A 14,226-nucleotide genomic window follows, 5' to 3' on the forward strand; every position below is an offset into this window, starting at 1 on the left:
TGGGAGGAGGGGTATTATAGTGAAAGCTGATTCACTTCAAATCCCACATTTATGACTGCTATTATCATAATTATGTTCAGTACAAAGAGAGTGAAGTGATTGCTTGTGTAATTATGGAACGAATCTTACACACATCTGACTGAAATGCCAAGAACAACAAGCCTTAGGAGGTGGTGACACAGAATGTCATGGCCTGGAGAACTGACAGAGATTTCATTCTAGCTCCATCAGTCATTTCTAACGCACTCTGCGCTTTCCTGCCTCTCCACTAAAACACTTATTAACCTAATTCATTAAAAAGGGACTTGTTTCTCTAAGGCCTCAGTGCTTACATTCAACTTCATACATAAGCTCATGTGATTTATGGGTGAACAATTGAAATAACACAGAACAGGCTGACAAAATTGAGGAAGTGGGGCTATTCATTATGACGTCATGACCAGCACTGCTTAAGCAGGATGACAAATGACAATTACAAAAGAATGACATGGGGGACAGAAACTGTTTTTTTTTTTTTTTACACCAACACTACATGTGATCTAAACGAGCTTGCCAGCTTTGCAACAGTGTTGATATGCCAAAAGTATTAGGAGAAGAAGCGGGGCGAAAAAAATTGAGTGGATCAAAAGATCAAGAGAAAATTTAAGTAGAACAACAGTGTGACTGCTTGAGCAATCACACTAATTATTACAACAAAAATCCTGCAGCAAAATTCCTTATTTTTATTTAAAAATGTACAAAATAGCAGTTTTTTTTCCTGAATCATAATTTATTCACCTCTGCTGAAATTGTCAGCTCCTTCTTCCATACTTGTTCTTCTTCTTTTATTTATCTCATTTGTTTAAGTTCGCTCCCCAGCCGATATGCACCCTACCTCTATATCTTTACTCTGTCAGGGTTGGTTAGACAGAAAAGAGGATAACTGAAAAAGCAAGAGGGGGAGATTAAAGGGCCAGTGCCTAAAGCTAAAAGGATGCTGTGCACAATTTATTTACAGTTTACTACAACCCCATACACACAATCTCTCTCTCTTTCACAGACACACACACACAGACACACACACACACAAAGTGCATCAAAGAATGGGCTCAAGCAAAGCTGATGACCGTGTTTTGAAACACACAGTGAATAAACACATGGCATTGCCTCGCTCGACTGCAACTCATTTTATCTCATTTCCAAGGCTGAACAGATTCCTGTATGCTAGTAAGTACACTCTGGTGGCCAGACAAAAGTGCCTTTATAGAGAGAAACACCGGGCTGGGTTATTGTCATTAGGACAGACAGAAGCTTAATGGCATCATTAGAGTTTCAATTACATTCTTACTTAACTGGGTGTTTTATGTGTAAACAGCTATACAGCAGTGTCAGTAACTGCTTTATGAAACATCATTCTCTTTGATAGACAGAACAAAGAAAAAGGATTAAAAGTAAAAAAGAAAAAAAAAAAAAACTGCTTACCTGTCCCAGGATGGGGCCCAGTGGAGGTCCTGGAGCTGCCTGTCCCGATCGAACAATAGCTCTGATCACACCACCCACTTCCACCTTCTTCACTGCTTTTGCTGCCTTGGATATTTTGGACATCTCTTGTGTGTTTTCCTGGACCTTGGCCTCCCTGTTCACAAAAGTAATTGCCAAGTTCTAATTTAAGGCATTAAAAATTCAGCGCTCTACAATCGATACATGGCCAGAGGCAAAATAATGTGTTGCACACCACCTCTCAGATGCGCTTCATAGTCTTAGACCATGTTCATACAGTGGGCAAATGCGGCCTAAATGTGACATATATATGTTAATTAAATGGACTTAGTGAACAACAACAAAAAAAAACAAAAAACAAAGGCACAATCCCAAATTCAAAGGCACATCCGTAATTCAGATCTGGGCCTCTTTTATACGTGGTACAAGAAGCCAAAATATATGCAATACGTAGCAATGTGACCTCTGTCTGAAGACTCAGATGGTAGTTATGTGATTTTAATGTCAATCCAACTCAACATTTATCATATTTTTATGCACTTTGAAATGCTAAATAATAGTGAAGGAGAATAATAGTGAGGAAGAATTTTTGGGGTGGGATAGTGAGGAAATAGACATCATCAACATCTGGGAAAACGGTGTTGTACAAGCAAAATAACAAGGAAAATATCACAACCACACTGCCTGAATGCAGAGATCTGAGAACATGGCTGCAATGCCAAAGGAAAGTTAAAAGCACAAAAGCAAAATTGAAAAAACAAAACAAAAACAGAGATGTGTACCAAAAAAGTGTGGATGTGGCTGAGCAACCTGCCCTTTTTCCAGTGAGCTTGAGCACATCATGTGGACACATCAAAACTGGAAGATGGACTATAACAGAATAGCCTGAAACGTGGGGGCTCACACACACGCACGTGCACAAACACTACTGATCCATTATGAGCACAGCTCAGGCTCTATAAGGCACAGTAATCCCTATAGGCTTATATTGCGCTCCACACAAGGGTGCTAGAGCGTAGCTAGGGTAACGCCTGAGGATTCATTCAAGACCGAATTCAATTGACAGAATCGATCAATTACTTGAGTGATGCAACGGCCTCAACTTTTGTTTGTGCAGAGGTTATTTTAAACACCCCCCCCCCCCCCCCCCAATATTCTCTTTAAGCTCCTTACACGCAGATTAATGGGCTACAAATTTTGTGAAATCAGTATGGAAGAATGGCTTTGCAAATAGGCTAACGGCATACAAACCCCACAGCATGTCTTAAATGCTGTTTAATCAGTCACGGTATAGTCACATTAATGCAATGCAAAGTGATTAATAGAATCCATGAGATAGTACACCCAGTAAGAGGAAAACTCACTTGGTAGAAACAGCCACAGGGGACCTGCTTTGAGCTTTGTTGCCACAGATCACAGATCTAAGCACACAAAGGGACAAAAGCAAAAGGAAGCCTTTGAAGAGCATTGAAATAGAACAAGTGTGACCAGACCCTGTACTTTTTAATGTGTGCACAGTATAGTGCAGAGGAAGGTTCAGTGAAAATACCCGCACTTGATTTGCTTTAGAAATGCCAAGCACGTCAAGCCCTTTATTTCCAACCTCTTTACGCTGCTGCTCTAACGCATTTACACTCTTTATGAAGCATGTTGCAGGATGGATCAATTTATTAGTCAGTCAGAGAGGGAACGCCTGGCAACCTCTATGTACCATTCAGAATCTGAGGAGTCTGCAAGCAGGCCAAGAGGCGCTAGTTACTGAAAAACTGCTTTTCGATCAGTAAATGCCATTGTTTCGTGTTTTGTTTAGTCGATGCTTGGTTGTTGCATCCCAACACTTCTCTGGTCTTGGAATCATTTCTGACAGAAGAATAAATAATGAAATGATTGTTTTTTCACCCCGACACTCCTTGCAGTGGAGTGACAGCCAGTTTGAATGTCAGCCGACCAATTTCAGGATGTTGGTGTTTATAAAAGCGTACACTCTTTATAAAGCACACATAGGCCTTTTAAAGGCACTTTGAACGCAAAGTCCCTATGAAATGGCTTCTTAGTTCTGATTTGATTCTTTATGATATATAATTAAATAATTTGCACAACTTACTACAAAATACCACACAGCGGAATCTAAAGAAATCTTACAGAACCTACAGTAACTAAATATAGACAACAGCACAGAGATTAACAAGAGGATTTTACCTTCACTTTCTGGTGAAGAAGCCCTGACAAAGTCAACTAGATATGACTGACCAAACAATATTTTAATAAATCCCCAGAAGTGATGAAGTATAAAAATGAAACAAGAACATTTCCTCATTTTATGTTACGTACGAACGTTGGACTTAAAAGAGCTCTGAAAAACCCTTTTGATTTCAGGCGCCTTAATGGATCTTTTTTATGCAATGTAAAGAAATTAAAGAATAGTAAATTTTTAAAATGTTGTTATTCATGTACACATTTTTATTCCTAAACTGAGTATTTTTTAGATGCATATTACATGTATCAGTATTGCCCATATATAGGCGAACAAACCTGTTATATTTTGTCCCACTGAAAAATAAGTTCAATATTTAAATTTAATCACAGTGCCTTGATTTTTATTTGGCTGTGGCAGGAATGGAGGGAGAAAAAGAGCAAAGAAGGGGAGGAGCAGAGTGGCAGTAACAAACTAATGAGAGAAAACGGCAGATGGAGCTGATAAAACATTCGCCTTTACTGTTAACGCTGAAGCATTAATTATCCTGTTTGTTGGATTGCAAGCTAATAACTTGAAATCGTAAAAAAGCCAACAAACTAGGGGTGTAATGATACTCTTCAGTCAGGATTTGATTTGATGCACGATACTGGATTTATCTCGAAATATTTTGAACATAATTTGAATGAAGTCTTCCTTTTTATAATAATAATTTTTCCAAAAATTAAACAAACAAAAGCATCAGAGCAGTGGAAATCTTTTAAGATAGAATTAGCTCTGTAGCAGGACCTAAGACACGATTTTAACTTGCAGTAGAGTCGGCTGAAATGCCCGACATCCTTATATATATATATATATATATATATATACATACAGTGGTCTGAAAAACTATTTGCCCCCTTCCTGATTTCTTATTCTTTTGCATGTTTGTCACACTTAAATGTTTCTGCTCATCAAAAACCGGTAACTATTAGTCAAAGATAACACAAAATGCAGTTTTTAAATGAAGGTTTACGTTATTAAGGGAGAAAAAAAACTCCAAATCTACATGACCCTGTGTGAAAAAGTGATTGCCCCCCTTGTTGAAAAATAACTTAACTGTGGTTTATCACACTTGAGTTCAATTTCTGTAGTCACCCCCAGGCCTGATTACTGCCACACTTGTTTCAATCAAGAAATCACTTAAATAGGAGCTACCTGACACAGAGAAGTAGACCAAAAGCACCTCAAAAGCTAGACATCATGCCAAAATCCAAAGAAATTCAGGAACAAATGAGAAGAAAAGTAATTGAGATCTATCAGTCTGGTAAAGGTTATAAAGCCATTTCTAAAGCTTTGGGACTCCAGCGGACCACAGTGAGAGCCATTATCCACAAATGGCAAAAACATGTAACAGTGGTGAACCTTCCCAGGAGTGGCCGGCCGACCAAAATTACCCCAAGAGCGCAGAGACAACTCATCCGAGAGGCCACAAAGGACCCCAGGACAACATTTAAAGAACTGCAGGCCTCACTTGCCTCAATTAAGGTCCGTGTTCACGACACCACCATAAGAAAGAGACTGGACAAAAATGGCCTGCATGGCAGATTTCCAAAGCGCAAACCACTTTTGAGCAAAAAGAACATTAAGACTCGTCTCAATTTTGCTAAAAAACATCTCAATGATTGCCAAGACTTTTGGGAAAATACCTTGTGGACCGACGAGACAAAAGTTTAACTTTTTGGAACGTGCGTGTCCCGTTACATCTGGCGTAAAAGTAACACAGCATTTCAGAAAAAGAACATCATACCAACAGTAAAATATGGTGGTGGTAGTGTGATGGTCTGGGGTTGTTTTGCTGCTTCAGGACCTGGAAGGCTTGCTGTGATAGATGGAACCATGAATTCTACTGTCTACCAAAAAAATCCTGAAGGAGAATGTCCGGCCATCTGTTCTTCAACTTAAGCTGAAGCGATCTTGGGTGCTGCAGCAGGACAATGACCCAAACACACCAGCAAATCCACCTGTGAATGGCTGAAGAAAAACAAAATGAAGACTTTGGAGTGGCCTAGTCAAAGTCCTGACCTGAATCCTATTGAGATGTTGTGGCATGACCTTAAAAAGGCGGTTCATGCTAGAAAACCCTCAAATAAAGCTGAATTACAACAATTTCGCAAAGATGAGTGGGCCAAAATTCCTCCAGAGTGCTGTAAAAGACTCGTTGCAAGTTATCGCAAACGCTTGATTGCAGTTATTGCTGCTAAGGGTGGCCCAACCAGTTATTAGGTTCAGGGGGCAATTACTTTTTCACACAGGGCCATGTAGGTTTGGATTTTTTTTTATCCCTAAATAATAAAAACCATTATTTAAAAACTGCATTTTGTGTTTACTTGTGTTATCTTTGACTAATAGTTAAATGTGTTTGATGATCAGAAACATTTTGTGTGACAAACATGCAAAAGAATAAGAAATCAGGAAGGGGGCAAATAGTTTTTCACACCACTGTATATTAAAATATATATATATATATATATTTGAAGGCTAATAATCTGATGATTGTCTTTTACGATGCAGGTTCTCCATGAAAGAATGAGATTGCATGACTTGCATGTTCTCTGTAAAGTTTATCTCCATCAGATGCACAGATTGGGTCAAAAACAGTTTGGCTGCTAGTGAATGATGACTTTGCATGTGAAATGCACATTCTGGTGATGAACCTTGTTCCATGTATGCATCGAGTCATTACACCCTAATGACAAACTGTTAATTAGCTGATACTATGCAGGGCTCAGGAAAAACATAAATCTTTACTTACTCACTCACTCACTCACTGTCCATACTGCTTTTTACTGTATTCAGGGTTGCACGGACCTGGAGCCTATCCCAGGAGGCTTAGGGCACGAGGCAGGGTACACCCTGGACTGGGTGCCAATCCATCGCAGGGCAATGATACATACAAACATACACACTCATTTACACACCATGAGCAAATTTGAGAATGCCAATTAGCCTATCCTGCATATTTTTGGACTGTGGGAAGAAAACGGAGTACCCGGAGGAAACCTACCAAGCACGGGGAGAACATCTAAACTCCATGCACACAGAGACGGGAATCGCGCCTGGCCGAGAATATGTAAATCTTGAGAAACCGAAAATATTTAAGAACCGAATCAACTTTTTAAGAGGCAAAAATGTAACCAGTATTTGATAACATAATCTGCGGTTTCCCAGATTTTCTCCTTATTTTAGTATATCCAATTCCCCCATGTAGGGGACTCCCACAATAAGGCTACTACTAATAGTCAATCAAGGAGAGCCGAAGAACACGTGACGCTAGCTTAGGGCATCTTTCCAAACTGCTCGTTCATACAACACTAGGAGGACAGCGCTATCCGCGCCGGCTGGCGTGAGCTCTCTGACACCCCTGACTGGCTGTAGAGTCGTGACTAATGTGAAAGCACTCTCTTGGCCCTCGGCTGCGAGAGTCTACAGCATCATCTGGGAATTGAATTAGCAATCTCCGGATGATAGGGCCAGCACTTTACTACTGCAACACTCGAGGGCCCACTGGCGACAGTTTCAACCGCTATATGAAGCACTGCTCTGTTACCTGCACCATATAATTAACCAATTTCATAAAATCACCTTACACAACCTTTCAGCCTCCCTCCTCACAATACTTAACAATAGCATTTTACCACACAACTTGCTCTTCCGTTCATGGGAGCTTAAGGCATAAAACCAGCACTTATCTGCTACTTTCATTGCTGTTTCTGTAAGCTTTTTCTCAAATCCTCTTGATTTCATCTGACTGCTGACGCCATCATCCACGAAGAGCTTTAAGAGCAGGTACAGGATCTCAGTTTAGGGCATATAAAAGAAATTCCAAAACATTAAATGCATCATGGAACATTATGAAGCCCACCATCAACAAGTGAAAAAAAATGGGGCACCAGAGTGACATTACTCCGAACCGGATGTCTCTCCAACATTGAAAAAATTGACAGCAAGGAGGTGTAACAGCAAGGCTGCCAAGAGACCTACACTAAAGAACTGTAGAAATATCTGGAAAGTGATGGTCATGCCCTGCATGTGACAACATTCTTTTGTATTTTTTACATGTCTGGGTTAAGGAGTAACATGGCACTTTTAGATTAGAAGAAAGCCCTAAAGGTTTGCTTACATAGAAAACTGTGTTGTGGCCTGATGAGACTAGGATAGATGATTTTGGCCAAAATTTTCTTGCATTGTGGCAAGAATTATCACTTAGTCGGCACCAAAACAAAAGTGTAGCATGGTGGTGGCAGCATCATATTAGGACTGTTTCACCGGAGCCGGGAAAGAAAAACAGAACATTTACAGAGTAATGTTACATAGCTGCTAAGAAGACCTCCACAACATGCAGTTTTTACTTGCGTTTGGGAATTTACACTAAAACAACCAATCCGCCATAGAGCCCTTTCACAGCATGTGCTTTTAAAGTCCCAATATATCACTATTTCCTTAACAAGTTGACACAGGTCTTGGAGCTCCCCCAAAGTGTGTCTGTTCATGCTCCAGCTGAAATAGCCCTCAGATAATGCATTTTTCATACCTCAAACTCCCTGCATGTCACTCCTCAGTTTCAGTATCTATGTAAATGAGCTAATGCTGAGCCACTCCCTGACAGAGAAGAGCAGAGCTGAGGAACAAACCGGGGGAGATGCATCTCTGTATATGAGGTCACAATAGGGGGAAAATAATTGGCTTGGTTAAGTACTAAACAATACAAAAATTACAAAAAGCTGGGAAAGTTTTTTTTTCATGGTTTTTGTTTATATGCTCACATTCTCATTAGACTCATCTAAATGTATTTAAAAAAAATACTAAAAAGTGCGTTTTGCATAAGATGGTCCATAATGGTATATCTGCTATAAAAATACCAAGCATGTAATTGCTTGCAAAACAATTACGGCATGTAAACCGAGTGCTTTGTGGTTAGTTGCTAACTGATCACTGTTTTTTTTTTTTTTTTTTAAACCTTATGTTGGTGGGTCTCTTCACACACTTCACACATCTCACTGTCATGCCTCTGCTCCTCAATGACAGCTCTCATTTTTACAGAGATTTGGTTTCATCTCTGTGATTATCTCTGCCACCGGACAATGACCGCCGATCCATCTCTCTGCCTTTTACACAGAATGCACAGAATGGTGAAGAACAAACAAGGCACAACTGCTCCAACTTGAACATGCTGTGCGAAAGAGACTATGAATAGCCCCAAATACTTTCAACATCTTCGTGCCATCTATATTGACACAAAGCCTGCTGGCCTTTTGTTAAATAACTGAAGATGAAGAACAATGTCCCTGGATAGGTGAATCAGCTGAGAAAGAGCTGATAGTGTAGGGGGTGAGAGAGATAGGAGTATGGAGTGAGCATGAAAAAGAAAGAGAGAGAGAGCGAGAGAAAGATAGACGTAATGACATAGATAAGTATGTGATGAAGTGAGAGTGGGATGAGCATGTAGAGGTGATAAAGAGAAAGAGAGAGAGACCAGAGTGTGTGCGGGTGAGAGGTGAGAGAGGGAGGGAGATGAGAGTCAGGATCTTTTTCTCTCTCTCTCACCCTTCAGAGTATGAGGGTGAAGGAGGGCGAATCTACTACGGGTAAATTATCTACTGAGATAGAAGGTAGCTGACATAATTACAGTCCACAGCAAGTCTTATCCATCATATCTAGAGGTCATACACGGTCTCAAAACGTTTTGAAAAAAAATAATATACTGAACATATAAGAACATTAGACTCTTGTTGAGGGTACACTGCATGTATGTCATGCCAGTGTACGCTAAGCAGTAGTAATAGATTGAGCTTCCTTGCATTAAACCTATTAAGGGGAAACTTTACGATATCTAAGGACTTAAAATCTGCTGATTAGGGATGGGAATAACCAGGGATCACCTGATACAATACCTCTGTATTACAATTTTATAAACATCCAAAAATTTCTTCTTTTTTTCAGATTTTGTTACAATCCTAAACAAATTTGCCAAATAATTCTCTCCTACCACACAGGATGCTGCAAAAATGTGCTAGATGTAGGCTTATAGAGGAATCCCAATATTTTACCTCCTCAAATGCTTTTTTTTTGTTCAAACTTACTGAACAAGTCAAATGTTTGGACACATTCTAATTCCATGGTCTTTCCTGATTGTTTCTTCACTATAAAACAATACTGAAGACATCCAAAATATGCAACAATCTCCTTAGAACACTCGATTATGAGATGTGTCTGCTACTTACAGTATGATCGGTAAAGACGTCGTAACGGCTTTAATCTGAGGTGCTGTTTGTTAATTGGTGATTTCTGAGGCTGGTTACTCTAAAGGAACTTTTTCTCTGCACTGCAGCTGCCTTTCTGGGAAGGTTTTGATGAAGAGCCAGCTTCATCATGGTGCTCGATGGGTTTTGCAAACGCACTTGATAATACTGTTCTTGCACAAACTATTCCAGAACAGCTGACCTCTGTATCTAAAAAATAACAACTGACTGTTGCCATCGTTGAAACTAAATTGTCTAATGCCATATGGTTTATTTTAAAACCCATCTGAATTTGTGTACAAACTTTAAACTGGTGTATCAAAAACTGTGACTGTTACTGTATATATATTTAAAATAAAATGGAAAAGCTAATTTTTTAAGTCATTGTGGCCATAGATGATTTGCCACACAAAATAACTGTGAAACCTAACTAAATCTCTAACACTGATGCAACCATTTTATCACCCACTACTGGAAAACTGTGAAGGTTAAATGTAAGCCAATAAGCAGCCTAATCAGCTGTTTAATTCAATTCTCAGATGAAAATAATGAAGCCTGGACACAAAAGGTAATATCCAAATCACAACAGTACGAGCGAGAACGGCAGCCCTTGACGTTTGATTTATAGCCCAGAGACCGAAAATGACAAAGAAAGACGTGACTCTTCTCACAAAGTGCTTGATGCAGCATTTGCATATATAGATTTACAGCCTGGCATTTTGAAAGCCCACCAGTTCATCAGGGTTCTCCCGCTATTGCTATATTTATTTTCAGGTTGAAACAAATTGAACTTGCACACATGGGAACACTGCTTTGTTCAGACCCAAGAATAACCAATTTGTAAAACCTGCTGAGCAAGGCATCTGTACCCTGTTCCTCCCTTTTTAGTTTACAAAATAGGCTGGATTTGTTCCAGTAAATAGTATAGAAAAGGATAGGCTACTAAAATTGGCCACTTATTTATCACAGAAAGCTTTCATGCAGTAAATTACCAAGTGATCAGTTTATATTAATGGTAAATGTAAAAACCAAATGATGCATAGAATTTACTGCCATCACAATCTGATTGCTTGTCTCTCATACTTTTGCTTCAGTAGTAAAAATGCAAATAATTTCTTTTTTTTTTGTTGACAGTGGAATTTCAGTCCTTACAACACATCAAATTTATATAATTGTATGTATCTGCTGGTATTGCAAAAGGGTAAGTACATTCTATTATCTGCTGATACGCACTAGCTGTGTTCATAGTGCTGAAAACTGCACTTCCTGAGTGATGAGATGCAGAACGATTCCACTTTAAATGTTAAAATCTGTACAAAAAATGTAAACGTAATATAAAACTTTCTTTTTTTATGCATTCATTAGTTTTTAAATATTAATTTATTTTGCATCCAATGCAGTATATTTAGCTACACTATTTACCTAAAACAGTTACCTATCAGTTCAGGAATTGGTTTTATGAAGTGTTAAGGAATTGGACTATGGTTCAGAAGGTCGCAGGTTCAAACCCCACGACCACCAAGGTTCCCCTGTTGGCCCTTGAGCAAGGCCCTTAACCCTCAACTGCTGAAATGTATAATGAGATAAAATGTAAGTCGCTCTGGATAAGGGCGTCTGCTAAATGTAAATGTATTCTTTTTGAAGATGAGGTAGCTAACGATTTTTGCAAGAAAACAGTCTTGTAGTCCAGGTTCGATTTCTGCCTCGGGTTTGTCCACATGGAGTTTGCATGTCCTCCCTGTGCTTGGTGGGTTTCCTCTGCGTGAAGACATGCAGATTAGGCTAACTTTTGTTCCCAAATTGCCCATAGTGTGTGAATGAGTGTGTAAATGTGTTTATGTGTGCACCCTGCTATAGAGTGGCACCCCTTCCAGGGTGTAACCGGCTTATGCCCTAAGTCTAATGGGATAGGCTCCAGGTCCCCCCATGACCCTGCACAGGATAAAGCGGTATAGACAATGAGTAAGTGAACATTACTGTAAAAAAATACATACACTGTCTGGTGAAAAAGGGTCAAACTGGCCTAAATTGGCCTACAGCAAGCATAAAAAACAAATAGAAATTTGAACTGTCCAATACACTGTTAAAACCTGGAGGGATAGTTGCGAACCCTCAACTATGTGGAAGATTGGAAATAAAATGAATGGACATCACCAATGTTTGGAGAAGTTGCTTTTTGAAAGTAAAAGCATTTTCTCGTACACACACACACACACACACACACACAATGCAACAGGGACTCACAGGATTGGAACTAAACAGCTGTGTGACTTGTAGTGAGGCTAATCAGAGAAAAAAGTTTTCAGTTTGCTAGGGAGTGTAAACGTTTAAACTTAAGGGCAACGGAAAAATGTCTTGACCCTATTCCAGAGTGATGGGTGCATCAGGGTAAGAAGAGATGCACATGAAGCGATGCACTCACCATATACTGTATAATAGCCACTGTATAAGCTGCTTGGGGAGATGTTATTATCTGGGGTTGCCAGACATGTACCAGGACTCACACTGTGAAAGAGTGGTTCTGGGAGCATGAGGAATTATTTTCGCTCGTGAATTGGACACCACAATGAGCACCATAATCATGGCTAATCAATGCTTAAGTAGGTTGTGAAAGATAAATATAGAAATATAAGTTTTATGTTTATCTTTTCTGCATTTTTAAGTACCGTATCCAAATTTAAAACTCCATTTTAAGGCTTCATCAACACAACTTAATATAATAACTTGAGTACCATAAAAACAGGTTTGAAATGTAAAACATTCATAAGAACAAATTCAATTATAACTTTAAACAAAAACAATAATCCAAATTTTGTTATGTAACCTTGATTACTATTTGGGATCATAAACTACCCAAATGAAGCCACCGCATGGGCATAGAAAAGACTGTGACAGGCAGATCTGCATAGATATTTTATATATATATATATATATATATATACATATATATATATATATATATACACACACACACACACACACACACTACCGTTCAAAAGTTTTAGAACACTTTCTAACTCCATGATGGTTCCTGATTTTTATTTCTTTCTACATTGTAAAGGAATGCTGAAGGCGTCCAAAAAATGCATTAATCTCCTTTGAACAGTTGATATTGAGATGTTTCTGCTATTTGTGCTCTGTAAAGACTTCATAACACCTCTAATCTGAGTAATCTGAGGTGCTGTTAGTTGGTCATTTTTCAGGCTGATAACTCTAAATGAACTTCTCCTCTGCGGCAGAGGTAGGTTTTGGTCTCGCCTCCTAGGATGGTCTTCATGAGAGCCAGTTTCATTATGGTGCTTGAAGGATTTTTGCAAATGCACTTAACAATACTGTTCTTGCAAGAACTATTACAGAAAGGCTGACCTCTGTGTCTTAAAATAACAACTAACTGTTGTTTTTCTTGTTGTTACGTAATTACCTAATTCCATATGTGTTATTTTATAGTTTTGAAATCCCCAGTATTGTTGTAGAATAAATAACTAAACAAAAAAAAAAAAAGAAATTTGCACGTGTTCTAAAATTAAACGGTAGTATATATATATTTATTTATTTTTTTTTTTTTTTTGCGTGTGTGTGTGTGTGTGTGTGTGCTGAGCTTCAAGGACTGAATCAACCTTTTAACACAGCTGTAGTAGTTTCTATATAACTACCCTGGAGCAACAACATCCAGGACTGATAACTCAATTAACGTTTTAATATTTATGAAAGGAAAGGTGGACCAGCCCTATATCCTGCATGTGACCTTTATTTCATGACTGGCTATAATATGTGCATCTCAAAAGCTGCTGTGATGCCTACATGTGCCACCACCTATAAGGATAATTATAATAAGCACAGTGCTTCATACAGCAGCTAGCTATAATAAGCTGCCGAGTTCACATCACCATTCATAGAGCACAGCAGTATATTAGTATTCTGTCCACTGTTCCAGGAGTTGCATATTGATAGTGGCAGTACTGTGGGAGGGTCAGTGAGGTGCCCCAAAGCAGAACTCCTCCTCTCGGGTGAAGTTTGCGAGAACTTTTTAACAAGACTAATCACCTCTACATCAATTTTCCTTTCCCAAGCCCCACTGCACCAATTTTCCATCTTCAACTAAAGCCAAACTTAGTATAGGCTATTACCTCTTTCTAAAATAAATAAATAAATAAATAAATAAATAAAGCATTTTTTCCCAAAGTCACTTTTGATTGATTTCATTAATATTCAAACCATTTCACGTTTTGATAGAGAGATGTTTTAGAACTACACCAGTAAATAAAATTATAC

The 14,226-nt window shown here is 38.8% G+C and overlaps 1 protein-coding gene across 1 annotated transcript in view; it reads right to left on the bottom strand.

Moving 5' to 3' along the window:
- mrpl11 (mitochondrial ribosomal protein L11) overlaps window positions 1-14,226 on the bottom strand; it is a 59,612-nt gene that overhangs the window by 27,728 nt on the left and 17,658 nt on the right. The window contains exon 2 of the mRNA XM_053505090.1: window positions 1,462-1,615. Coding sequence (XP_053361065.1) covers window positions 1,462-1,584 — 123 coding nt within the window. The 5' untranslated portion in view covers window positions 1,585-1,615. The remainder of the gene's footprint in view (window positions 1-1,461; window positions 1,616-14,226) is intronic.

This window comes from Clarias gariepinus, chromosome 10, assembly GCF_024256425.1.
Source record: "Clarias gariepinus isolate MV-2021 ecotype Netherlands chromosome 10, CGAR_prim_01v2, whole genome shotgun sequence".
Classification (NCBI taxonomy): domain Eukaryota; kingdom Metazoa; phylum Chordata; class Actinopteri; order Siluriformes; family Clariidae; genus Clarias; species Clarias gariepinus.